The sequence below is a fragment of the Arabidopsis thaliana genome, chromosome 3 (genome assembly GCF_000001735.4).
Source record: "Arabidopsis thaliana chromosome 3, partial sequence".
In the NCBI taxonomy this organism is placed as follows: domain Eukaryota; kingdom Viridiplantae; phylum Streptophyta; class Magnoliopsida; order Brassicales; family Brassicaceae; genus Arabidopsis; species Arabidopsis thaliana.
Genome location: NC_003074.8, coordinates 8,867,296 through 8,894,006, shown reverse-complemented (window position 1 = coordinate 8,894,006; position 26,711 = coordinate 8,867,296). Strand labels below are relative to the sequence as shown.

The following is a 26,711-nucleotide window of genomic DNA, read 5'->3' as shown; positions in this document are numbered from 1 at the left end:
TTGTTTGTCTTACTTGATTAATGTAATGAGCGTTTGATTACAAAGCGTCACTAATTCTATTCTATTGTTTTGAACTTCTCATTTATGCAAGGCACAATTTGTTTTTGACGTTTGAGACGGTTACTCACTCACTCTTTTGTATTTTTGATTTTAGAGTAGGAAACATATACTTGATTTTTAGATTGTTATGCTTCTAAGGTTAAAATGTTTGAATCGACAGGTAATATTTTCATTTCTTTGAGATTTATAACTGCAATTTAAATATATGTTCTTTCTGATATCTGTAAATTTTGTAAAACAAATATCCACATCATAGCGTGGGTTTCGATCTTAGTGGATTATAAATCCTATAGTCATTTGTTTTTATAAACGGTGGGAGATTGGGAGTAATAATTAAGAAAAAATACATCTAGATATAAGACAATAAATGATCATAAGAACAAGCACGTTCACTTATAATATAATCATTAAGTACAAATTTAAAGTCAGCACTAAAATTAGTGATTTGTGGTAAATTAATTGCCTAGTAAAAAATTTAATACCATAACTATTAAAGTCTAATTGGCATGTTTATCCATAAAAACAGAGGTGTGTGTATTTGTAATAATATTTTCCTTAATTTCTTTCTTGTATATTGGCAATATAGTTGTCATGATTATATTTAGTATTTTTTTCTAGTCAAAATAAGAAATATTATATTATTTTAAAATTATGAATTACTTTGTTTGATAAATTATCAAATATTGTGGTTATAAAAAGAGAATTGTAGATTTTTTTATTTTTCTTATTAAAGAATAATACGAGGGGATGTAGCGGAAATAGGAAGCTAACAGCAGGAGAAATAAAATATAACTTACATAGAAAAAAAGATATTCACAAAAAACTAAGCTTTATATGTTATCTCTAGATTTTGTATATATAAGTATATAAACAACTGTTTTCTAAAAGCAAAAGCTCTGATCATAAAACCTGAAACCGATTCTTTTTTCGTTTTCACATTTCTCTCAGATTTTTTTTTGTCCTTCTTATCTTCTTCTTCTTCTTCTTTGGTTTCACATTTAGAAGAAGCTTGTGGAGGTAACAACACTCAACATTCTCTACATCTCTAGATCCAATCTCGCTTCATATATTCAAGACACGAAAAATCACAGGTTCTTTCTCTTTCTTTTCTCTTATTTGTTCTTGTCTTTTTTTTACGATCTCTGAGATTTTAAAACATGTTCGTGTTGCGTGTGCTAGTTATGAATTATGAATGTATCTCGGGAAAACGAAACTTAGCTCCGGGTGAAAAATTAGTGATGTAATATTTTTGCTTGTTCTTCCCGTCGCCGGGAAGACCACCGGAATATTGGTCGGAGCCACTTGTCAAAATTTTAGTTTTAACATTTTCCAAAGTTGTGGAACATCATGGGACCCTTAGTTCATCACTTTTTTCTTTTTCAGCCTCTTTTCTTTCTGCTAATTATCTCACTTTGCCAACAAGATTAGCCGTGAAAAATCAACATAATTATTGATTTCATAATTCATGTTTAGTTATAAATGTGTATGACGAAAAAACACATGAGGAGCTTAGCTATTGACAGATTTTGACCTTTTTGTCAAAGTTTAAAGAGTCGCTAGGAAGTTATCGTTTTGAGTTAGTCAAAATTTAGTGTTGTTTCCTTTAAAAACATAATTTACAATTGTTTTACGTTTTGTTTTTGACCCTTTTTTTGTCAAAGTTAAGTTGTTAAGAAACTAAGGTTTTGCGTTAGTCATTTAGTATTGTTTCTTTTAAAACATATGTAATTTAAACAATTTAGTATCGCTTTACGTTTGTTTTTCCTTCTTTTGCAATCTAACTCAATTTCTGCGGCTAAACTCAACTAATTTTCTCTTCACTGAGTCAAAAGAGAACACACACATACAAAAATTTCAACGTCTATTGGCTGTCCATTTGATTGTGTGGAGTCAATGAAAACACACTCAATTTAGAAAACAATTAAAAAAACAACAACAACCAATGTATGCATGACTCTTTGGTATTATGGTTTACTAGTCATCTAGTTGTGCAAGATTGGTTTAGGTGTCGGTTATTTCCGGTTTGTTATCCAATTTAGGTAAATAAAAACGATTTTAATCGTCAAAGTAAGTTTTTGGTATCAAGAGTTGTCTTTTTGGCACGAAAGATTTGAAGAGGTCCATATACATCATGGCCTACCTATAGTGTGTTAAATAATACTATATACTCATTACTTTAGTTTAGAGCGTTATGAGATATGATACGATAGACCAATTCTTATTTCTGAGAATCTAAACATTCTGATCTACTACCTAGGCTACAAATTCCAATACTTCACATCTTCACATGCTACCTCTATCTTAGGGTCAAATTTACCATTATTCTCTCTATTTTTCATATTTGTATATTTGTAATTCATAATGGCAAGGCCATGAACTCATTACTCCCAAATCATAATTATTAGTCTATATATACGAACGTGGAACGTGAGAATGATCACTAGATCTACACAGTTTTACTTCCTATATCCCTAAATTTTATGGAAAGGTTTTAAAGCGAGCTATTGATTTTCTCTTGTTAACTCTTTTCTGAAAGACAAAAAAAAACATTTTAAACCTTGTTTCATACATATTAAAATATAAATTCAGTGGATTATATTTAATACAAATAAAAATTATTTACCAACTAAATATTAAAAATCATAAAAATCTAGATTTAAAAAACTCACATTAATTTATGTAATTTAAACATTATGTATGCGGCTGAATTACTATTATACGCACGGATCTGATCCGTTTGCATCGCCGTTTGTGATGGTTGGTTACTCTAACCCACGAAATCCATAATTTTCTAACCTCTAAAGACTAAAACTATAGCCCTTACTTGCCATATGTGATATGTTCTAGCCTACGGGTTTATGGTCAAGTTTTTTTTTTTTTTTTTTTTTTTTTTTTTTTTTTTTTTCTGTTCTTGGGCCTTGGAAGTTCAAGATTAGACTATTATGGAAAGTAAATAAAGTATGAAACTCAATATAAGAAAATATTGAAGATACTTTAGAGATAAAAGAAATTTGAATATTTATAATGTATATGTTAATGTCAATATTGTAGATGACGTTTTCTTTATAAGATCTTTTGTGAATATAGTCTTTCCATTATCCCACTCTCTTCAATTCGTCTAAGTGGAGGTATGTGTCTCCACTCTATTAAGTGGACCAATAAAACCCTAGAAAAGCGCATCTAATGTTGCTGCTTAACATTACCCATTCATATTCGTAAGATTCGTCTGCCCAATTGTATCCGTACCAACACGTTTCTTTTTCAATTCCAAATTTTGTGACAAATTGCATAAACTCTTTTATCTTTATATGATCTGACTCTTTTTTTGTTCGTTTTCTCTTTTGATCTCTTAACCTTTTGTTTCCTTGTCAAATAAAGTTTTTTTGGGTGCTTCTTTGTTTATCCACGCCTCTCCATTATCATTAGGGTAATTATAGTTACAACACAAAAAGGCTCTTGCTTTTTTGGATTAGTATTTATGAGTAGTTCCTGCCAAATCTTGACTTTGAGAGTTTTAATTCTTAAGAATCTTGACTGTCTTGCTTTTTAAGTTTGGTATGTTTTTGTCTTTTAGTCTTTATCATTCATATGGTTAAGGTTTAAAGTTGCAAATCTTGGATTAAAATGAGCCATCTATTGTGGATTCTCGTTGACACTTATAAAGATTTGCTTTTTTAGTTTAGGTTAAAAAGAAGATAAAGGTTACTTGCACTATACGTATTCTCTGTTTATGTTCGGCTGAAACAGAAACGAAACGAGATGCTTTCTGTTGAGAAACGGATTCTGTGTGGTTTTTTGAGAATAGACTAAAGATGTTTCTCATGTAAAACATGAATTTTGTTCACTTCAAAATCTACCAATTGTAATCTCCACCGTTTCTGAATTGATTTGTATGTGCTCTTCTCTTTGTTTTGATAACGGAATCAGATTCTTATCCTTTGCTTCATTCTTTTGTCTTCTTGTTCTGTTCTTGCCGACTCTGTTTTTCATTTTTTGAATTCTCATTGTTTATTTCCACAGGTTTTGATCTGAAGGACGAGAAATCTCTGACAGGGACAGGGACAGGAATTTGTTGCTCCTGTTTTGCGTTTTTCGTTATTGACGATTCTTTCATCTAAGAAACTGATTTCTGATGCAAAATCCTCCCATGGAATGAGTGATCTGTTTCTTGAATTTCTTGATCTTCTAATGACATGAAGAGGAGAGAGTCTTGGTAACTTTAAGGAGTAATGGAGACCGGTACAAGCGTTAGCAACAACAACCAAAGCATCAGAAACGATAGCTATGAAGCAATCAAGAATGGATCATGGTTTAATCAGTTCCGCAACGGCTGCAATCCCTGGATGGCTAGATATGTATACGGTCTGATATTCCTCATTGCGAATCTACTAGCTTGGGCTGCTCGTGATTATGGTCGGGGTGCCTTAAGAAAAGTGACAAGTATGTGCCATTAGAATCATGTTTTAAGTATAACTAAGTAATTCGTTGTCTTATAAGTTTGATCATATTGCAGGATTCAAGAACTGTAAAGGTGGCGAAAACTGTTTGGGGACCGACGGTGTCTTAAGAGTTAGCTTGGGATGTTTTGTATCCTTTCTTGATTCAGTTGTTATTACAACTTTATATGATTTTTTGAGTCACTAAATCAGAAAATGTTTTGAGCTTAACCGTTATATCCTCAGTTGTTCTACTTTGTTATGTTTCTTTCAACACTTGGTACGTCGAAAACGCATTCATCAAGAGATAGATGGCATTCTGGATGGTGGTTTGTTAAGCTCATCATGTGGCCTGCCTTAACCATCATTCCCTTCTTGCTTCCTTCTTCCATTATTCACCTTTACGGTTAGTCTTCCATGAAAGTAGTCTTCCTCTAATAATCATGTGGCCTGCTTTAACCATACGTCTTTTTTCTTTGGTTTGATTTTGCAGGAGAGATTGCCCATTTTGGTGCAGGGTAAGACTTTGATTGACTAGTCCAACTTCACAATGTATATATGATGTGAAAAATCCCAAATCTTATATTGTTGTTTTTTTCTCTATAGGGTATTTCTCTTAATACAGCTAATTAGTGTGATCAGTTTCATTCAATGGCTCAACGAATGCTATCAGTCCCAAAAAGATGCAGAAAGATGGTTAGATTCTTTCAAATTCGAATCATAATATATTTTTAGTTTTTATTTCAGTTTATACTAAGTAAGCAATACTCTATTCTGTTTTGTAGCCGTGTCTATGTGATGTTACTATCAACTACTTCATACACAGTTTGCATAGTAGGAGTGATTTTGATGTACATTTGGTACGCGCCTGATTCTTCATGTCTTCTCAATATATTCTTTATAACATGGACTTTGTTCCTCATCCAACTCATGACAAGCATCGCTCTCCATCCTAAAGTAAGTCTTTATTGTTTCCATTACTATTCATGTTCATGACTTCATGTCATGTGTGTTTTGGATGTTTGAGGTTATTAAGGTTTGTTTGTGCTTTTGCCAACACCAACAGGTTAATGCTGGATACTTGACTCCAGCTCTTATGGGACTCTATGTTGTGTTTATATGCTGGTGTGCCATTCGAAGGTATGTTTATGTTTCCTTTCAATCTTGATCTCTGTTTTTTTTTTCAATGTCTTAAAAAGTTCAAAACCGATAATCCGGTCCGGTTAGATCTTAAAAATCTAAATTATTTGACCCGGTTAAATCAGATAAAAACAGAATTAACCTACAAACTGATAGTTTGGTTGACCGAGCCGGTTAGTTGTTCAAATTAAAAAATTTCACTTGGTTAAAAAGTTTGAAAATCAAATAAATAAAACATTGTTTCATTTATTTCTCTTTTTTCCTAAGTTTTGACTTGGGGATTTGATTATTTTTTTGAAGTTATTCTCTACAGAGATTTTTAAATTTATTTTGTGGTTTAGGTAACTTCTCTAAAGTTAGTATGGTTTAGGAATTAGGAGTTAGTAGTAGAACTAGTCAAGTAGGATTAGGAAATATAGTTGGTTTTGGGAGTCTTTAGCCACTATATATATGGTGGAGAAGATAGGCCAAGAACCATTCATTATCTTCCACTTCTGTTTTCAAAGCTTCCATCGTCAAATCTCTCTGTCCCTGGAGATATGTCAGAGAACAACACTACTGCAGAGATTGTTAGCAAGACCTTTGTGAAGCAATACTATTACATTCTTAACGAAGAACCTCACTATCTTCATATCTTCTACAATGAACCCTGTCTGTTTAACCGGCGTGATCCTGCAACCCATGTCAAGAAAGCTTTCTGGACAAAGAAAGAAGTGAAAGATGAGTTTCTGGCTATGAGATACGAAGATTACACGGCTGAGATCGAGACTTCACTTGGTATTCCATATCCTATGGGGAACGGTCGTGTTATTGTCTTTGTCAATGGTTACTTGACTAGGAAGAAAGATAACGTGAGGTACAAGTTTACACAAACGTTTCTTCTGGTTCAACAAGACAATGGCTTCTGTGTCGTTAACGACATTTTCAGGTTCAAGGAAACGCAGACACAGCTACCAACCTCAAACCCAATTCCTCCATCTCCTCAAAAACCAGCAGCAACGGAGAGTTAAGCTTCCGTTAGCGAGAAAGCTCCAAGCGAAGGGGAAGAGTGATGACTGGTCTATGGGTTTCTTTTTTAGGGTTCTAGAATTATGTGTTCCAAGTCGGTTTTGGGTCGGGTTTCTTGGTTTAAGGATCCTAGGAAATTAGGAACCGAATTGAAATATTTAGGTTCCTATTAACATAATCTAGTTATTTTCTAGTGTTTTTGTAGAGATTTATCTTTGGCTTATAGTAAATCTCATTGTTTCAGCTTTTGAAAAAGTATAAAAAAATTCCCAAAAAAGTTTGATATAATTTCTAAGGAAATTCTGATACATCTCATTATATTTATGAACATCCTAAATGTATTTGTTATTTTCTGCATCTCCTAAGATTTATATATATATGCTCATAAGAAGCTTGAACTTAGTAGTGAATGTGGAGCTATAATGTTTTCTTTTATGATGAAGACTTATAATTGTAAATTGATTCATCTCCAATAATATTTGGTGCAGTGAACCAGTGGGCGAAAGTTGTAATAGAAAAGCAGCAGCTTCAAACAGAACAGACTGGCTTACCATCATTGTAAACTCTCTTAACCTCTCAACATTCCTTTGCTTCTGTTTTATGCAAAAGTAATATGCTGATTTTGAATAACATTGTGCAGAGCTTTGTGGTTGCGCTACTTGCGATGGTTATCGCGACATTTTCGACAGGAATAGACTCCCAATGTTTCCAATTTAAGAAAGATGAGAACGATCAAGAAGAAGAAGCTGAAGATGATGTTCCATATGGCTATGGATTCTTTCATTTTGTGTTTGCCACAGGAGCAATGTACTTCGCTATGCTACTCATCGGTTGGAACACTCATCATCCCATGAAAAAGTAATATTTTTTTCAACAATCTTTTGTGAGCTAGCTTTTGTGAGACTTTTGTAGTCTCATTTTGAAGCTTGAGATTTTTAACTCATACAATTTTTCTTTGTTATTTTGCGTTCAGGTGGACGATTGACGTGGGATGGACAAGTACTTGGGTAAGGGTTGTGAACGAGTGGCTTGCGGTTTGCGTATACAGTAAGTCATGACAACATTTTTGAATGCTTCATCCTTAAAATTTCGAGACTGTGAAACAGTTTTGTAATGTTTTTTTGATGAAATGTGTTTATAGTTTGGATGTTGGTGGCTCCTCTCATACTAAAGAGCAGAAGACAAACGCCAACTGGGACTTGATAGGTAAAGAGAGATTGGGAAACGACAAAGAACTTTGTCGTTTTGGATCTCTTTTCACCTTGGGATAGAACTAAACCACGTTTTTCACCTACGACCAAGATGGAAGTTGCGGTAGCAAAGCAAACATGCTCTCATGGGTTTGGTGGGAAAATAGTATTTTTTTTTTTTATTTTTTTTTTCTAGGGAAAATAGTATTAGACTATTAGATTGGGGAATTCAAATCTTTTTAGATTGTTCTAGGAAGGTAGATACAAAAATAGTTATTATATGACCTTTAAGGGTTTTTATTATGACAAATATAGACCTTATCCATAGGATGGCTCTACATAAAATTACACATGCTAATGTCAAAATGTAAATCATAGCCAATACAAAGCATGCAAATTCAATTTATAAAAACAAGTCCAAAGACTCTTTCGTCATCATGAACAAAGATTCTATAAAAAGTATACAAACAAAAAGGGGTAACGTGGATCCTCACTTTGAACGATGTCTCAATCCTCCAAAACACACCTAAGTAGAAACCAATTTTCACTCTTAACAAGACTTATAAGTTATGATGGTCCCAATGTAAATACTTTTTTCAAAACAACACCAATCTTAAGATTATCTCAAAGGGGAAAAAAAAAAAATTATGAATAAAACAAAGGAACGGATAGATAAGTGTACATAAGACTATAACCATCGATAAGTTGATATTGCAACAACACAACAAGGATAAAATGGCACCTAGTTAACAGCTTTCTGGTGAATAGAAGTACACATCGAGCTTTAAAACCCTAGATTGTTTAAGTTTTCCAAAACAAAAGTCAAAGAAGGCTATTTGGGCCATTAAGTAAAATTAAGCCCAAATACAGGTGTGAGTTTTGTTAATGAAGACAAAATGTAGTAGAATGTACGACTCTGTTTAAAATTAGTACGAAAGGTAGAAAATTGTTTGGAAATGTACATTCGATGTCTTCTATAATTTGGTTCATCTACTTGTATCTTTAGTGGACCTACCGTTAAGTGTGGTAAGTCCTTAGTCCTACGTAGTCAAGTCTTATACCTTAGATTTTTCTGTGAGAGCAGTAAACTAAAAGTAAAGAGAAGAGACATAACACAAGCAAGAAACATTAGATAGCCGTAAAGACGAAAGTGAGTGTAGTCACTCAGCTATAGTGTTAGATATGGTCCATATGCAGTGATTATTATACTTAAGTAGTGACATTTCAATTCGACAATTTAATGTATTTTTCAGAATATTTACAATACGACCCCACGTCGTATAATTAATTTTAATTTCGATCCAAATATAAAAAGCAGAGTAATTTTTTTTCCAAACCATACATAATTACATATACACTTATGTTACATAGTCTTTGGTCCCTGGATTTGGACATCCGACATTGTGTAGGCGTCATTCCCATATGCGCAACACAGAACATTTTTATGTGTTTTACTTCTGTTAACTAAAATGTCCGTATGTTTGATTTCGTTTTTTTTTCTGAACTTAATAATCATCGACGCAGCTATGTTTATGTGGCTCCAGCTTTCTCTCCATTATCTTGTGTTTCCGATCATGCTTAAACAAATTATTATTCGAAAATAATAAATTATGATATCTATTATTGATACAGATTTGTTTTTTTCTCATAAGTACTTTGTGTTTAGTGGATGAGCTTTCCATATTAACGAGGCTTCTTCATCAACCATGTTTAAATGCTTGGACATGTAGAAATATGAGAATAATCATTACCTTGTAAATAACAAACGAATTAAACAAAAGTGGCAATCGATTTAGCAAACGACCAGATTACAGGCTAAACATGTTGTGGTCTACTAGTATGATTTAGCAAAGCAAGTTGATCAAGATCTCCCTAGTTTGGTGTTGGAGATCAATTGAAACTTTGATGGACCAAGTTTTCTTTGTCGGACTGGCTCACTCCGGAATAAGTCAGGGTGATTTAAGTCGATGTGGTTAGGCCAAATTTTAGTCATATATGTACCCTTAATTAGATAATGCTCCTATCATCTAAAATTTTATTTATATAAAAGGATTAACCATGAGAAAAAAGAAAAGTTAAATGGGTTTCTACTTCAATTTTTATTTTTACTAGATGAGTACCCGCACTACGTGCGGATTTATGTATTACTATTTACAAATTGTTTTATATAATGTTGTTCATATAAAGTAAAGTTGAATGCATCGGTTTTGAAACATAAATATGATTTGTAATTATTTTCAAAAAGTCCAACTATATTAGTTCATCTGAAAACGAAAGTGCTTGAGTTGTTTTTTTATTATTGTTTTAGATTCTCAGTTTTTTTTTTAATTTATATATCCTTGTTCTTTTGGTTATATATTTAGTTTGTAAGACGGTGAAATTTTAGAAAATTTATTTCTTACATTAAAAATATAACATGTCTTTATTAACCATGTCTCTGCATATCCAATCTAATCATATTCAACTTGATGTTCTTGGAAAGTTTAGTTAAGTTCTTGTCATAATCTTATATCTTACGTATTAGTTATAAGGATAGCTCCTCAAACATCTTTCAAATTACTTGTTTTCTTAACATAAATCTCGGAAAGCTTAGATATATTTAATCTGCATATTCATTTAGTTTATTATATTCATTTAGTTTATTTCATAATAATCGTAGGCAATGAATATGTGTAACATGTTTGGATCTCAAAATTAAAGAGGATATATTGAGTTAAAAAAATGTAGAAAGAATGATGGTTCAAGTTCTGATTAATTATATTCTCCTATTTTAGTTATTATGTTGAATTAACTACTAATTACGTATTATTTATTTTATGAAATATAGGTAATAAGCTCTCATGTGCTGATGTGTCAAATTGTGGAAGAGACTTGGTCAACTTTGATATATATGATTTTTGGCTGTCTCATGGGTTCATGCCATATTGCCGTATGCAACTGAAAAGTGTGAAAGATGAAATGAAAGATTGAACTATAAACAAAGTGAGTTGAACCAATGAGGCCATGCCTTCCAATAATAGAGGGGCGGTGCTTGCTAATGCCAATATGTGAAATGATATATTAATTAAGAATTAATTATATCAATTTTTCATAGTTAGAAAAGTTGAATAGCATAGCTAGTATACGCAGAAAATTATATACGCCAAGGATCTGTAGTATGATATTATGATTCTAGATTTATGAATTTATCTGGATTCAAATTTTTTGGCTTAGCAAGTTTTTCCGTAAATGATGACCAATTGTGAGGTTGATAACTAGTTTGATTTAAACTTGTTCCAGCCTTTTCTTGTCAGTTTTTTTTTTTTTTTTTTGGTGTTTCTTTGTTCAGTATTTTCGTACATATAGTATTATAAAATCTAATTATGCATTTTCTTAAATTAAATATAAGTAACCAGCTAATGAGGATTCAGAATTATAGTAGAAAATAAATAAATAAGTGGAGTAAAAAGCACATGAAGTAGGAACATAATTAAGGTAGCTTCGATAATTAAGCATGAAACCGAAAGAGCATGTTTTGGCATGCAGAAGAAGAATTATGCATTTGTCTTTTCACGTGATTAACCTAAAGCACTTAGCATATAATACCTTCTTACGGTCCAATTACCACATGTTCTTCATAGGCTTACTCATGTTTTGTTTTTTTTTGGTTTTATCATTGCTCTATATTTCTGGTCGAAAGATCATATGATCAGTTTCATCTTATCCATGATATGGGAGATTTAAAGTATAGAATTTAGATTTAACAAGACCAGTTTTGAATATTTTTTTAGACGAATCATATATAAAGAGACAAAGAGATGGGATAATCAAAATTAACAATTTAAAAGAAAATGTAGAGAAGTGGAGCGGCGAGAGTGAAGCCAAAAGAGAAGATGCTTATCTACAAGTCACACTAACTTAGCTTGCATCACATGCCTCTCTCACTAATTTACTCTTATAATTATATGAATTATTCAATTTAATTTTATTTCCAATGACATAAGAAAATTGGTGTCAATGTTGGAGAGTTGTTGAACGTGAGATGTGACCTATGTCTTCTTCTTTGTTTCCTTTATCACTTGTCATATCATATTATATAACATATAATTGTATGCTTGTAACCAGTTATTTCACATACTTCTCCATTGGATGACAATGCCATTGTTCAATGTTAAAAGTTACACAAAAGATAAGCTAACTTAGTGGTTACACTCGCCATACTAATCAAGAGTTATAATAATATTGGTTCACCACACTGGTCTAAAACTAAATTAAAGAGGAAGAAAAATGCCAAAAGTAACATAGATCTAATGATAGATTTAACATATTAGTTTATGAAGTGAAGATAAATAAATAAAACTATTGTAAATTCATCGGTCTCTACAATATCATTTCAATGTTTGACTTATTCACACACCTTGCTTCTCTCTCCATCTCTTTAAGACAGTGTAAGTGTGTAATACAAGCAAGTATTTCTCTTACATATTCTCTCATTTCTCACCCAACTTCTCCTTTTTATTAGTCTTCCCAACATCATCCCAATATCACACTCTCTTAAAACCCTTAATTAGTTTTCAAACCAATGGGAAAGCTCCAGAAGATTGGGAGAGTATGGGATTGTCTTTTTCTTCCGACAAATCAGTGTTCATGTTTTTGTCTAAACACTCTAGGAGATGAAGAAGAAGAGTTTGAGAAAGAGCCATTGATAGATTCTTCAACAGAGAAATCTGGGAAAGTCATGAGGTTAAAAGATGTTGTAGCTGCTGATCATCGTCAGACTCTTGCCTTTCATCTTAAGCCTAAGGTAACAACATTATATCCTTTAATAGCATAATATGTATGATGATTTCTTGAGCTTTGAGAAATGCTTATCACAAGGCAAATGTTTTGGAAGCAGTGAAATATATGTTTTATTAGCTCTTCAAAAGTTGTGTGGGGGCTTTTTCTCTGCTATAGTGGTGTGCGTTTTTCTTGTTATTCCAAGTTAGTGTTTTTTTTTTGTTCTCCCAAAACTGATTAGAATAAAGTTATACAAATTCAGTTTCATCTATGATTTTAAATGAATTATTTCAAGAGTTTAAGTTCGAACTTTTATTAAAAAATAATTGTAAATAAAATAGTTTGGAATGGTGATGGTGATGTGTGCAGATAGTGGAGCTAAAGGTGTCAATGCATTGCTACGGATGTGCGAAGAAAGTCGAGAAGCATATTTCTAAATTAGACGGTAACGCCAAATCTTCTTTAATTCTTTAGGCTTTTCTTTTAGGGAAATACAATTACAAGTCATAAATCCCCTTCAATAATTGTGTATAGTTTCATATTTTCTTTGTCGCCAATGTCATTATTTAAACCAAAATGGTTCCGTATTTTCTGTGTGGGAAAATTCCAAAAAGTGAAGCTGAATTCTTGAAACCACAAACATAAAAGATGAACCAAAACCAAGAAAAAATCAAACCAAAACTCAGATTTTAAAAAAAATATAATTTAGCATACTTACTGAATATTTCAAATGGTTATCATTAGAGAAAAAATAGATCTAGCTAACTCTTAATTTTCTAAAATAAAATCTAGCTAACCCTTAATTCTAATCATTTGTTAAAAATAAATAAGAAATAGTTTTGTAAGAAATCATTGCAAACTACAATAGAACAGAAATTCAAAGATAGCAGAGTTCTGACATTAAATAATTACTTTTGTATGATTTATTTATTATATTTTCTAAACAGGAAATGCTTATGAAACTGTTGAAAGTCTAAATATGGATTCTTTATAATAATAAACAGGAGTGACATGGTACAAAGTGGAGCTAGAGAGCAAGAAGGTGGTGGTGAAAGGGAACATATTGCCGGTAGATGTGTTAGAGAGTATTTGTAAAGTCAAGAATGCTCAGCTTTGGTCTTCTCCTTGAATCACTCTTTTCTTTCCACATGGGCCTTTCATGTCAATCTCCATCTTTCATGTTATATTATTGTCATTATCTAATTTTGCGTACATACACATGCATGCATCTATTTTCTCTGAATCTCTAATCTATATCCCTTTTTTGTTTTGTTCAATTCCACTCTATTTTGTAACATTTTGAATCTATCTCGTTTGTCATATATACAAATTAGTGGGGATGCTTTTCTTTTCTCCATACATTCAAAACGATAATAATCATATGACGAACACTTCACTGAAATGATGACTATTGTTAACTAATTCATTGAGACCAAATTCTAAATTAGCTAGATTAGTTATATTCATTTTAGATCACTTTAATTAATCCATATCAAGGTTTATGATGAGTTTTCAACTCAAACCCAATCAATAATAAACGGATAAAATCCTTTTGATATATTTAAATTCATATTTTATTTTGATGTGAGAATTCTTATCAAATTTTATGTGTTTTTATTCCACAAATACTTTTATATCCCTATATTTCATTAAATGATACGTTTATACTAACACCAAGTGGTTGTCGTTACCAAGTTTAATATGAAATTTATAATCAGTCCTCACTAAATAGTAAATACATGCACATGCTTAAGTTTTATAATTAGTTCTGATAGTCCTCAAAGTCTAATAATAAGTTTATAAGTTTGACCACGAATCTGAATTTTAAATTAACTCGTTATACATCTTAACTTAGAATATTGATTTGGTTAAAAACTTGTTTATAATATTGGATTCTGAAGTATTTTACAAAATCAGTCAGTACATAGTTACTTGGTCGTGCAGAGTGTGGACCATAGGAGCCCCCTCTATGTTATAGCCTGATACGTTGCCTCGTTTACCTAATCTAGCTATGAAATGGATCAGCTCATTTTATGGATTCCATATTATTGCACGTAATATTCACTCTTTTATCAAGAACATATATCTTTTAGTACAACTTTGTTAATTCACTTATTTGCATCTTCTAAATCCGTCTCACATTCAGTATAAACCATAATGATTTTTCATAAAGTTTATGTGTGTTAGTGTCCATACTTAAAATCAATACATGACTAACATAATCAAACTAATTTTTTTACTGTGAATTTTTTTTTATGGGATCTATATTTTTTGTAGAATACGAAAAGACTAATTTACATTGCATATTAAAAAATCTGTTTTTCTGTATCGAAAAGGCTTCCAAAAGTTTTCACTAATATACCAGCAGTATCAATCTCTCCATAGTAGAAGAACAAGTAGAAGACCAAGTCGCTGGTTTTCTTAAGATATCTTCTCTGTTGTTCCCCCCTTCTTCGTTCCTATCGCCACCTTCGACATTCACTATTTTTCTTTTTCTTTTTTTTTTTGTTTGAGAAAAAATGAAAATTTGTTTTAAGAGACCATGATAAAATAATAAAAGACAACTAAATAAAAAATACTAATTATATAAAAATAATATCCTCATATAATAATTATGTTATGTGGCTCAATTGGCCAAACTGGAACCTAACCGTAATTATTAAACTGAAAAAATGATATAGGAATGTGTTTAGTTTAATTTATATAATATACGAATTTGCTTAGTTTTATACTTTTATATATGTATAAAATTTACATGTGTGTAAATATTTACTAGTTATGGACACTCCGATATTCGGATACAAGGATTCGGATTGAGAAATTTAGAACCACTCCGATATTCCAAAAATTCGGTTTTGATTTTAAAACCATGAATTGTGTTCTTCCCTTTTTTTGTCCCTAAAATCTCGAAACTAAGAAAATGGAGGCCCTTTAAAGAAATAGGCCCAATATGATACATGTTATAAAAAAACAAAAAAACAAATGACACGTGTACCCTAGAATCTCTAACTTTCATCTCCTTCCTCTCTCTTTCCCCCAAATTTCAGCCGCCGCGGCAATGTTTTCTCAGGCGACGCCTAAATCTACAGCCACCTGAAAACTCCTCCGTAATCTCAATCACCGAACCATGTTTCTCAATTTCGACATTGAATCAAAAAAGACGAAACAATCCTTGTTTCTCGACGAAGACATCTGTGAAGAAGAAGAGCTACAAAGACTTTAATTTTTTCTTTCTGAGCAAGTATGGATTCATCATCGACGAAATCGAAGATCTCACATTCACGCAAGACGAACAAAAAGTCAAACAAGAAGCACGAATCAAATGGGAAACAACAACAACAACAAGACGTCGATGGTGGTGGTGGGTGTTTGAGATCATCATGGATCTGCAAGAATGCATCGTGTAGAGCTAATGTGCCTAAAGAAGATTCCTTTTGCAAGAGATGTTCTTGTTGTGTTTGTCATAATTTCGATGAAAACAAGGATCCTAGTCTTTGGTTAGTTTGTGAGCCTGAGAAATCTGATGATGTTGAGTTCTGTGGCTTATCGTGTCACATTGAGTGTGCTTTTCGAGAAGTCAAAGTTGGTGTTATTGCTCTTGGGAATCTGATGAAGCTTGATGGTTGTTTTTGTTGCTACTCATGTGGCAAAGTTTCTCAAATTCTTGGGTAAAATTTCTTCCTTTACTCTTTGTTTGATTGCTGTAATTGGCTTTGTATAACTCAATGTGCGTGTGTGTTTATGAAGATGTTGGAAAAAGCAGCTTGTGGCAGCAAAGGAAGCACGACGACGTGATGGACTGTGTTATAGAATAGATTTGGGTTATAGACTGTTGAATGGGACTAGTCGGTTTAGTGAATTGCATGAGATTGTTAGAGCTGCTAAGTCTATGCTGGAGGATGAAGTTGGACCTCTTGATGGACCTACTGCTAGAACTGATAGAGGCATTGTTAGTAGGCTTCCTGTTGCAGCTAATGTGCAAGAGCTTTGCACTTCTGCAATTAAAAAGGCAGGGGAGTTGTCAGCCAATGCAGGTAGAGGTTAGTATTGGAGATATGTTTATTGCAATGAATCTGAAAGAGAGAGTAATGAAATAAGTTCATATATGTTTTTGCAGATTTAGTTCCAGCTGCGTGCAGGTTTCATTTCGAAGATATTGCACCAAAGCAAGTGACTCTTCGTCTGATTGAGCTACCTAGTGCTGTAGAATATGATGTTAAGGGTTACAAGTTATGGTATTTCAAGAAAGGAGAGATGCCTGAGGATGATTTATTTGTTGATTGCAGTAGAACTGAGAGGAGGATGGTGATATCTGACCTTGAGCCTTGCACGGAGTACACATTCCGTGTTGTCTCTTACACAGAAGCTGGTATATTTGGCCATTCGAACGCTATGTGCTTTACGAAGAGCGTTGAGATATTGAAACCAGTGGATGGTAAGGAAAAGAGAACAATTGATTTAGTAGGTAACGCTCAGCCCTCAGATAGAGAGGAGAAAAGTAGCATTTCCTCAAGATTTCAAATTGGGCAACTTGGGAAGTATGTGCAGTTGGCTGAAGCTCAGGAGGAAGGCTTGCTTGAAGCGTTTTACAATGTAGATACTGAGAAAATTTGTGAGCCGCCAGAGGAAGAATTGCCACCTCGAAGGCCACATGGGTTTGATCTAAATGTAGTTTCAGTGCCAGACTTGAATGAGGAGTTCACTCCACCTGATTCTTCTGGAGGTGAAGACAATGGAGTGCCGCTAAATTCGCTTGCTGAGGCTGATGGTGGTGATCATGATGATAACTGTGATGATGCTGTGTCTAACGGTAGACGGAAGAACAACAACGACTGCTTGGTTATATCAGATGGAAGTGGTGATGATACCGGATTTGATTTCCTCATGACCAGGAAGAGGAAAGCAATTTCAGACAGTAATGACTCAGAGAACCACGAGTGTGACAGTTCGTCGATTGATGACACTCTTGAGAAATGTGTGAAGGTGATCAGGTGGCTGGAGCGTGAAGGCCACATTAAAACAACATTCAGGGTCAGGTTCTTGACATGGTTCAGCATGAGCTCAACCGCTCAGGAGCAATCTGTTGTGAGCACATTTGTGCAGACTTTAGAGGATGATCCAGGTAGCCTTGCTGGCCAACTTGTCGACGCATTTACTGATGTTGTCTCCACCAAAAGGCCAAACAATGGAGTAATGACCTCACATTGATCAAGCTTCCCATTGATTCAACCACATTCTTTCTTAGTATGAATAATATGATTAGAACTAAATAGTCCATGATTTCTCTAACGTGGATTCGGCTATTTATCATCAATTTGGACCACAGGATTGACCACATTGCAAATCTCTTTGGATTGGGGTTTAGATTTAGGATTTGACATAATAATATTTTAAAAAATCTCCTTAGGGAGAGTATTTTGCCTCTGTTCCTTGTTTCTGTTCATATCTAAAGAGGTCCTGCGAACCATTCGCTCTGTTGTGTACTAACTCGTGTAAAGTGTCAATTTCATCAACTTCTAAAACAATATCTTGGTTATATTGATTGATCGTTTCAGATTTTCAAATGATTACATCTGTTATTGTTTTTATGCAAAAAATGTTATTTTCAACAAACCAAAATAGAAAGTTCAGGATTTTTTTGTTTGAGTAACCATTATTTGAGGGTGTTTTCATTGATTATTTAGTTGGGGATGTTGTTGTTAAGATTCCTTACTTGAGGGGTAGTTTGTTTCATTAATAACTAGATGAATACCCGCACTACGTGCGGGTTTATGTATTACTATTTACAAATTGTTTTATATAATGTCTGTTCATATAAAGTAAAGTTGAATGCATCGATTTTGAAACATAAATATGATTTGTAATTGTTTTCAAAAAGTCCAACTATATTAGTTCATCTGAAAACGAAAGTGCTTGAGTTGTTTTTTATTGTTGTTTTAGATTCTCAGTTTTTTTTTTAATTTATATATCTTTGTTCTTTTGGTTATATATTTAGTTTGTGAGACGGTGAAATTTTAGAAAATTTGTTTTTTACATTAAAAATATAACATGTCTTTATTAATCATGTCTCTGCATATCCAATCTAATCATATTCAACTTGATGTTATTGTAAAGTTTGGTTAAGTTCTTGTCATAATCTTATATCTTACGTATTAGTTATAAGGATAGCTCATCAACCATCTTTCAAATTACTTGTTTTCTTAGCATAAATCTCGAAAAGTTTAAATATATTTAATCTGCATATTCATTTAGTTTCTTTCATAATAATCGTCTAATTTTTAGGCAAGGAATATGTGTAACATATTTGGATCTCAAAATTAAAGAGGATATATTGAATTAAAAAAATGTAGAAAGAGTGATGGTTCAAGTTCTGATTAATTATATCTTCCTATTTTAGTTATTATGTTGAATTAATTACTAATTATGTATTATTTATTTTATGAAGTATAGGTGGCAAGCTCTCATGTGCTGATGTGTCAAGTTGTGGGAGAGAATTGGCCAACTTTAATATATATAATTTATTTGAAGGGTTTAAAATTGATCTGCCGATACTTAAAAGGGTTTTCTCCACTAAAATCTCTATTTTGTATTCAGGAAATTCTACTTTGGTAAGATTTATTTTGAATTATTAGAGTTAATTTCTTTGGGAAAGAAATCATAATAATCTTGTTTCTGTTTCCTATTGTAATTTAGTTTTGAAAAGATTTAAATCATAGAAAGAAGTCATTTTGTCGTGGTTGGTGATCCTGTTTGACGCGTGTAAGTTTATATTTATCTCTAGTCAAAGACGTGTGTGATTTTTCATTTATCTCTAATTAAAGACGTGTGTAAATTTTCATTTATCTCTAGTCAAAGACGTGTGTGAATTTTCATTTATCTGTAGTCAAAGACGTGTGTGATTTTTCATTTATTTCTGGTCAAAGATGTGTGTAATTTTTCATTTATTTTTGGTAAAAAACGAATGTAAATTTTTATCTAAAGATTAAAAAAAAATATATATAATAAAATCTAGATGTACTCAATCATAATATCACATTTTCATTTTTTATCTCAAAGTTCTTATATATTAAGTAAATACTACAAAATTTTAAGATAGAAATCAACTCCATCTTTTTCGGTAGGCATAGAGAGAGAGGTTTCAGAGTTTTTGTTTCAACAACTGAAGTAAATATGGTTAAAGTTAAATAGTTTCTTCACAAATCGATTATTTTTTTTTATGTCCAGAAAAATGGAGAGGTCAGTCCTGGTGTAACACATTGCAAATATTCGATTTTTCAAAATTTGAATCCATGGTTTTCAAGTAAACAACATCCTCTAAACTACATTTTATTTTTTCCAAACTGTAATAACATTTTTTTTTGCATAAACATCTCAGATCTTGTGTAGCTTTATGTTTATATAGAAATTCTCGGAGGACCCAATGTCACATTTGGGGTTATGCATCATATTTTTTTTTGTTTCTTCTCTGTATTATTTCGGCTTCAATCTCAATAGCTAAACAATAGTTTTGTTTTATGTATGTGACATGATATAGTTGAGACTTTATGTGATGATTTATCTACACATGGTTATAAGAATGTAGTGTGTCGTGATGAATTCGAAATAAATGGGGAATGATGATTCATCACTTTGTTTTCGGTTATAAATAAAACAATGCGATATGTATTAGTATTACCTTGTAGCAGAAAACACGGTTATGAGTTGTCATCCAGCAAATCTTTCGAATCCATCTATCACACACATTTATGCGTTCTTATAACTGTGTCTTTGTGAATCATTTCATAATCCCTTCACTATATCAAGCTACATATATATAACAAAATTATGATTTATTAGTAATCAAGTTTGAAATCTTATTAAGAAATTAAAAATAATATATTTCAATTTTTTCTATTTTAGCTATGAACAAGTATAGGTTTTCAAGTCTTTTTTCTTATTTATAAAGTCTTTTTAGAATCTGGTATTTCTATGATCGGAACTAAATTAGAGATAGAAAAATATTTTGAAGTAAAACCGAAGAAGTTGAGTTTAAGAACAAATTTAGAGTCTGACCAAAACAAATGTATTGAGTATTGACCAACACCTAAACAGGTGTCGGTCGACATCGTTCGCGGCTCAGCAAGAATTCTGACGGTTTAAAAGATTTGAAGCTTCTTGAACTTGTCCCAGAAGAGTTCCTTATTTACAAACAAGTACTTGCTCGTATTTTTAGATATAAATATTCTTTTTAGTCATTTTTTAGACCTAACAACCTTTACTCTAAGCTTTATTTCATTTTTTGCTCTCCAAATTCTTTGAGGTTTGTGGATACTACTTCAGAAATTTCAAAACCTTATACCTATAGAGAAAAGATATTTTTTAAACTCCATTCTACTTTTGATTTCTTTATGTAATCTTATTCAAACATGTTTTATGTTTCTTTAATTATGTCTGAGTAATCTCCTTCTTGGGTTTAAAGTTTATCATTAGAAATTTAGATGAAATCGTAAATCGATAATCTGTTAGTATTTATCCCTAGAGTTCTTCTCCTTTGATTATTCTTAAAGCTAGTTCTAGAGTAACGAACTAAAATTTGATTATAAGTTAATATGTAAAATCCGAGATGCGTTTATTACTGGAATTATTGTTAGGAGAGCCTTAATAACTAGATGACTGCCAACCCGGTTTAGATGCTTAGGTAAACTTATCAAACTGAATTCTAATGCTTGCTTAATTCTAGTAATTTTAGATGGAGACACAAAACCAATATTGTTAGGCATAGTTAGTCAATTATAACGAGAGTCGATTAACTATAGATTAAGATTTGTAGTTTTAGAACGGTGCAATAACAATCTTGATTAATTGCTAGATCTACTATTAGTCTATTTTTTTGAAAATTTCTCTAAATCTAACATTTTAATCATCTGAATTTACTTCAATCAAATCTGCTTTCCTGTCTTTTTAAGTTTTAATTTACTTAATTTTGATTTATCTTAATTTCGAAACATTTAACATTTTGTGTTAACAAAAGAAACTTTTGTAGAATTCAACATACATCAGTAAAAACTTAATTTTGATTTATCTTAGATGTAATTTGACACACATCAGTAAAAAAAACAATAATATCTGATTACAAATGTAAAAATTTATGATATATTGAATAATAATAATAAAAATAATAAAAAGCTTTGAAAAAGTTTTATCTTTTAAAGAGTTGAGCGATCAAATTATCACAGACCGCTAGTTTTTTTTGCCACTCTCTTCGTCTCTCTCTTGTAGCAATGCCGCTTCTTCATCCACAGTCGTTGCGGCATCCTTCTTTCGAGATTCAGACCCAAAGAAGAAGCAATTCCACAACAAGATTGCTTCTTTCTCACAAGTTTCTCCATTCTCAAGCTTCCATTATCTCAATCTCCAGGACAAGAATCCTCAAACGGGTCTCTCAGAATCTCTCTGTAGCTAAAGCTGCTTCAGCTCAAGGTTATAAAGTTTGTTCCTTTGTCTCCGCCTGAAAAATTGTTAACGTTATACGCGAAGGAGACTAAGCAAGTTCTGATATTTTTTAACTTATGCATTTTGGAAAACAGCTAGTAGTAGTGTTGGTGAGAGTGTTGCTCAAACATCAGAAAAAGATGTGTTGAAGGCTCTGTCTCAGATTATTGATCCTGATTTTGGGACAGATATTGTTTCTTGTGGTTTTGTGAAAGATTTGGGGATTAATGAAGCTTTGGGTGAGGTAATAATAATACTTTATCCTTCACCAATTTGTTCTGTTTTAGATTGTTTGTTCAAGGCTGCTGAAACATGTTTGGTCTCTTGTTGTAGGTTTCGTTCCGTTTGGAGCTGACAACACCCGCATGTCCAGTCAAAGACATGGTAAATGACATTACCATTCACTATTCTTTTATCATATTACTACTGATAGAACTTCATCCCATTAGGAGGATTTTGGAGCTATATCATTGGTTATATAAGCAATGAATCAGTTCTTTTAGTGTATCTTTGATGGATGGATTACGACTCTTTTGTAGTTTGAGAACAAGGCAAATGAGGTAGTTGCAGCCCTTCCATGGGTGAAGAAGGTAAATGTGACAATGTCAGCACAACCAGCCAAGCCCATTTTTGCAGGGCAGCTTCCCTTTGGATTATCAAGAATTTCGAACATCATCGCTGTTTCTAGTTGCAAGGTACATATATCTTCCAATGAATTTCTTTTTACACAGCTCTTGATGTTTCTTTTTGAACTGAAGTTTCTTCTCAAATTTAAGTTAATAATATGGGATGTGCTCTGCTGTGTAAATACGAATGCTACATACTCTTCTGCCAAAGTAGTCTTAGTGATGTGATATCAATAAGATGTCCTGTGTTCTTTGTTTATTGTCTCGTTCAAGTTTTTTTGGAAAAGATAGAAACGGAACAGTAGCTGGTATTTCCTCTTTGTGACATAGAAAGTAATCTGTCTGTATCTTTCTTTCTAGCGTCCCTTTTAGTTCATGACACGCTGTTGTTAGATGAACATTTCAGGGTGGTGTTGGGAAATCAACAGTAGCTGTAAATCTTGCTTATACATTAGCTGGTATGGGTGCTAGAGTTGGTATCTTTGATGCTGATGTCTATGGTCCAAGTCTACCAACCATGGTCAATCCTGAGAGCCGTATATTGGAAATGGTAATATTCTCTGACTCACCTTGTGATAGCAGTAACACACAAAGGACTAATGTTTTTCGAGTTCTGTATATGTTCAATAGAACCCGGAGAAGAAGACCATCATTCCAACAGAATACATGGGCGTCAAGCTAGTCTCATTTGGATTTGCAGGACAAGGGCGTGCCATTATGAGAGGTCCTATGGTGTCTGGTGTTATAAACCAACTCCTTACAACAACTGAATGGTTTGTTCATTTCCATAAAATCATTGACTTCATGTTTTTTCCAGAAACATTTATAAATCTTTTTGAGGAATTTGATGCAGGGGAGAGCTGGACTATCTTGTTATCGACATGCCTCCTGGAACTGGTGATATACAACTGACCTTATGCCAGGTTCGGTTTTGAATATTATACAACCATTTCTACTTTACTTTTAGTTCGTTCGCATATGTAGGGAATGAAAGTAATGCAAATATATATGTGCCAATGCTTTTTCCCTTGCATGTAACAACTGAATAACTTTGCTAGCAACTGAAATATGATGAATATTATTAAATTCTTCTGTTAGATGCTATGACTATAATGTTCTTGGTATCAGGTTGCGCCATTGACAGCAGCGGTAATTGTCACCACCCCTCAAAAGTTGGCGTTTATTGATGTTGCAAAAGGTGTAAGGATGTTCTCAAAACTTAAGGTTATTTCCCTGTTCCAGACTTTGATCATAAACTCTCCTTTTTCTTTTATATGGAGCTTGTGAACTTGTTTTTCTTCTCAACTCTGCAACAAACAGATATGAACTTCCGAGATTTATTTCCTGTTTGGTTTTACGGAGTAGGTGCCTTGCGTTGCTGTTGTGGAGAATATGTGCCACTTTGACGCTGATGGGAAACGTTATTACCCTTTTGGGAAAGGTTCAGGTTCTGAGGTAGCTGACTTTATACTGTCTCTTAGTTTTACTTCAAGAAACCAAAATGAATATTTCAACAGCGACATGTACGTTAAACACATTTAGATAACTTCTGACAATACATCTTTGGCTGCAGGTGGTCAAGCAATTCGGCATACCTCACCTCTTTGACCTCCCCATTAGACCAACGGTATGTATATAAGTTATATATGATGTAAGAGTTCTATGAAACAACACAGTTGAATATTTAGCTTTTGACTTTAGGAATGAAAAGCTATTTTGATGTCCTTGGAATGTTCATCTAATTCTTTTGTTATATCAGGTGATTGAACAGTAATATTACTGGACTCATTGTTCTAAACAGTTTTTCTTAAATTCCTTTTTGATTGTTAGTTATCTGCTTCGGGGGATAGCGGAACTCCTGAAGTAGTGTCGGATCCTCTAAGTGACGTTGCCAGAACGTTCCAGGATCTTGGTGTATGTGTAGTGCAACAATGCGCCAAGATACGCCAGCAAGGTAAACAACCAACCATGTCAAAAAACCTTCCTTTCTCTTTTAGTATCAATGCATGAATTAAGTTAAAAGACTCTTTCTTTTCTGTGCATTTTATGTTAAAAACAGTATCAACGGCCGTGACATACGACAAGTATCTCAAGGCAATTAGAGTGAAGGTACCAAACTCAGACGAAGAGTTCTTACTGCACCCTGCAACCGTCAGAAGAAATGATAGATCTGCACAAAGTGTGGTATGAAAGATATTCAACCTGAGAATCTGTTTCTTCTTAAAGCTTCTTTTAAAACTTAAAACAAGAATTCAAAGTGTCAATGTTTGGATCTTTGTTAAACAGGATGAATGGACTGGAGAGCAAAAAGTTCTATATGGCGATGTAGCGGAAGATATCGAACCTGAGGACATACGACCAATGGGAAACTACGCTGTCTCGATAACCTGGCCCGACGGGTTTAGCCAGGTATAAATAAATACAACTTAGAAATCACAATCAAAACTAGATAAACAAAGATATTACCAAAACATGTGAAATTTTATGAGTCTTGGGTTTGGTTATTCTGCAGATTGCTCCATATGACCAGTTGGAAGAAATTGAAAGGCTAGTAGATGTTCCTCCATTGTCTCCAGTCGAAGTCTAGTTCTTGAACAATATGTTTTCGCTTTACGATATCTCTTGAAAATGAAATTTGTATATTCATATTAAGAGCATTGTTATGAATCTTACAATGATGAAAAGAGGGTTACTGTAAGCTTTTATTTTTACTATTATAAACTACAGTTATAACCACAGATTTTGGACTAGGACGTAGTTGATCTATAACTCTATTAGCTAACCAAAACAAGATCGCAAATTATGATTGAAGGTAACGTTTTGGTTTGTTCTAATCGCAAACGCGATAACCTTTTCATTAAGGCATTTGTGTGGATGTGGGGCGTATAAGAGAAGTTAGATATCATTTTCGTAATCAATGATGATAACTTTTCATCTCTTTAAAACAGTTGAGAGTGGACCATGTAAGGAAAAAACAGTTAGTTTCACCAAATTATACGTATTAAACCCGTTTTATTGTTGCATAGTAAACCAAAATACCATGCAAAAATTTCAAACTAAGCTTCAAGATATGTGAAAAATAAACAGTTATTTTGTTTTATAAAATGTTCAGGGAGATTTCACAACGACTTGGCTGGATTTGCCATCACACTTAAGCTAACCCGTAAGTCTGGAGATTTTCGAAGTTTAATTTCATTCTTCTGCATAACCAAGAAAGTCATTTACACCAACATATATGTTTTCCTTGCAATACTCCCATTTAAATACGATGGGAAATGAGAGGCTAATGCCTTTTGAGAACAACTCACGTTTATATTATTGTATCTTTCATAAATAGTTTCCTTTCATGATTTACATATTCCTTTCATAGTCGAAATACTCTCTTTGCAGGTTAATTATGTGTACAAAGTTGTATAAAACTAAAAACAATCAATATGTTTTTTCCTCTTTTTTCTAAGATACAAGAAACTTGTTAATCAATCATTATATATAGTGTTTTTTTTTTCTAATCTTGTTAGTATCAATGATATACGAATCATATTTAAACTGCTAGTTGTAATTAGTAGTTTGTATTTATGTCACCATGTTCAATCTTATAATGTGTTTAGTAGTAGTTTCCTTTTGAGCTAAAAAGGTTTGCAAAGATTGTTTGTTATTTGGTCCTTACAATTTTAGCTTGATCTCTTCGGAGTACTCAGATTGGCAATAACATTAGTTTCTTTTTAAAACATACTCATTTAAACCTTTTTTTTGGATAGGTTGTGCCAAATGAATCCGAAAAACAAAAGAGTTTATAAAACAAGTAACAACAAATCTAGAGATTGGTAATAAGAATTATAGGATGATTATAGCACAAAACACGTGGTGGTACGCATGTGTGTATAGATAGATACGATCGATAATAATGCTAACGACATTTATTTCGGAGAAAGAGAGTAGGAACCGGCTTTTAAAGGCAAAAGGCAATTTGTATTCTCTAGTCTCTCCACTCTCCAACTCTCATTTTCCTCATTTATTATCTT

The 26,711-nt window shown here is 32.7% G+C and overlaps 5 protein-coding genes and 1 long non-coding RNA gene across 8 annotated transcripts; all 6 read left to right on the top strand.

Moving 5' to 3' along the window:
• Window positions 1-803: 803 nt before the first annotated feature.
• Window positions 804-8,189, top strand: AT3G24460 (Serinc-domain containing serine and sphingolipid biosynthesis protein). 2 transcript variants are annotated; one of them, NM_113353.8, is made up of 12 exons: window positions 804-1,151; window positions 4,081-4,500; window positions 4,574-4,647; window positions 4,743-4,902; window positions 4,990-5,014; window positions 5,103-5,192; window positions 5,282-5,453; window positions 5,563-5,636; window positions 7,133-7,202; window positions 7,285-7,502; window positions 7,618-7,691; window positions 7,786-8,189. In NM_113353.8, exons 2-12 carry the CDS (start codon window positions 4,290-4,292, stop codon window positions 7,845-7,847), a joined length of 1,230 nt encoding a protein of 409 aa, NP_189089.3. In that variant the 5' UTR covers window positions 804-1,151; window positions 4,081-4,289; the 3' UTR covers window positions 7,848-8,189. The 2 variants fall into 2 exon arrangements, with proteins under 2 accessions (NP_189089.3, NP_001319630.1); NM_001338683.1 differs by lacking the exon at window positions 804-1,151 and adding an exon at window positions 3,080-3,950.
• On the top strand, window positions 5,643-7,001 carry AT3G24463 (nuclear transport factor 2 family protein). Its single transcript, NM_001338684.1, has 2 exons — window positions 5,643-6,492; window positions 6,565-7,001. Exons 1-2 carry the CDS (start codon window positions 6,176-6,178, stop codon window positions 6,644-6,646), a joined length of 399 nt encoding a protein of 132 aa, NP_001327140.1. The 5' UTR covers window positions 5,643-6,175; the 3' UTR covers window positions 6,647-7,001.
• A 4,038-nt stretch (window positions 8,190-12,227) lies between the features above and the next one.
• On the top strand, window positions 12,228-13,995 carry AT3G24450 (Heavy metal transport/detoxification superfamily protein). Its single transcript, NM_113352.4, has 3 exons — window positions 12,228-12,617; window positions 12,962-13,037; window positions 13,597-13,995. The coding sequence occupies exons 1-3, from the start codon at window positions 12,396-12,398 to the stop codon at window positions 13,719-13,721; spliced, it is 423 nt and encodes a 140-aa protein (NP_566747.1). The 5' UTR covers window positions 12,228-12,395; the 3' UTR covers window positions 13,722-13,995.
• A 1,530-nt stretch (window positions 13,996-15,525) lies between these two features.
• Window positions 15,526-18,223, top strand: VRN5 (Fibronectin type III domain-containing protein). Of its 2 annotated transcripts, none has more exons than NM_113351.3 (3): window positions 15,526-16,260; window positions 16,340-16,632; window positions 16,710-18,223. In NM_113351.3, exons 1-3 carry the CDS (start codon window positions 15,836-15,838, stop codon window positions 17,798-17,800), a joined length of 1,809 nt encoding a protein of 602 aa, NP_189087.1. In that variant the 5' UTR covers window positions 15,526-15,835; the 3' UTR covers window positions 17,801-18,223. The 2 variants fall into 2 exon arrangements, with proteins under 2 accessions (NP_189087.1, NP_001327228.1); NM_001338682.1 differs by having other exon boundaries at window positions 15,593-16,260; window positions 16,340-16,626; window positions 16,710-18,152.
• Window positions 18,224-20,213: 1,990 nt separating this feature from the next.
• Window positions 20,214-20,418, top strand: AT3G04665. Its single transcript, NR_141114.1, has one exon. It is a non-coding gene; the product is annotated as an other RNA (long non-coding RNA).
• Window positions 20,419-21,660: 1,242 nt separating this feature from the next.
• HCF101 (ATP binding protein) lies at window positions 21,661-25,424 on the top strand. The gene is made up of 14 exons (NM_113350.3): window positions 21,661-22,051; window positions 22,159-22,307; window positions 22,397-22,447; window positions 22,603-22,758; window positions 23,096-23,239; window positions 23,320-23,462; window positions 23,543-23,612; window positions 23,818-23,913; window positions 24,055-24,144; window positions 24,263-24,316; window positions 24,520-24,643; window positions 24,749-24,873; window positions 24,976-25,098; window positions 25,202-25,424. Exons 1-14 carry the CDS (start codon window positions 21,853-21,855, stop codon window positions 25,274-25,276), a joined length of 1,599 nt encoding a protein of 532 aa, NP_189086.1. The 5' UTR covers window positions 21,661-21,852; the 3' UTR covers window positions 25,277-25,424.
• The last annotated feature ends 1,287 nt before the right edge of the window (window positions 25,425-26,711 follow it).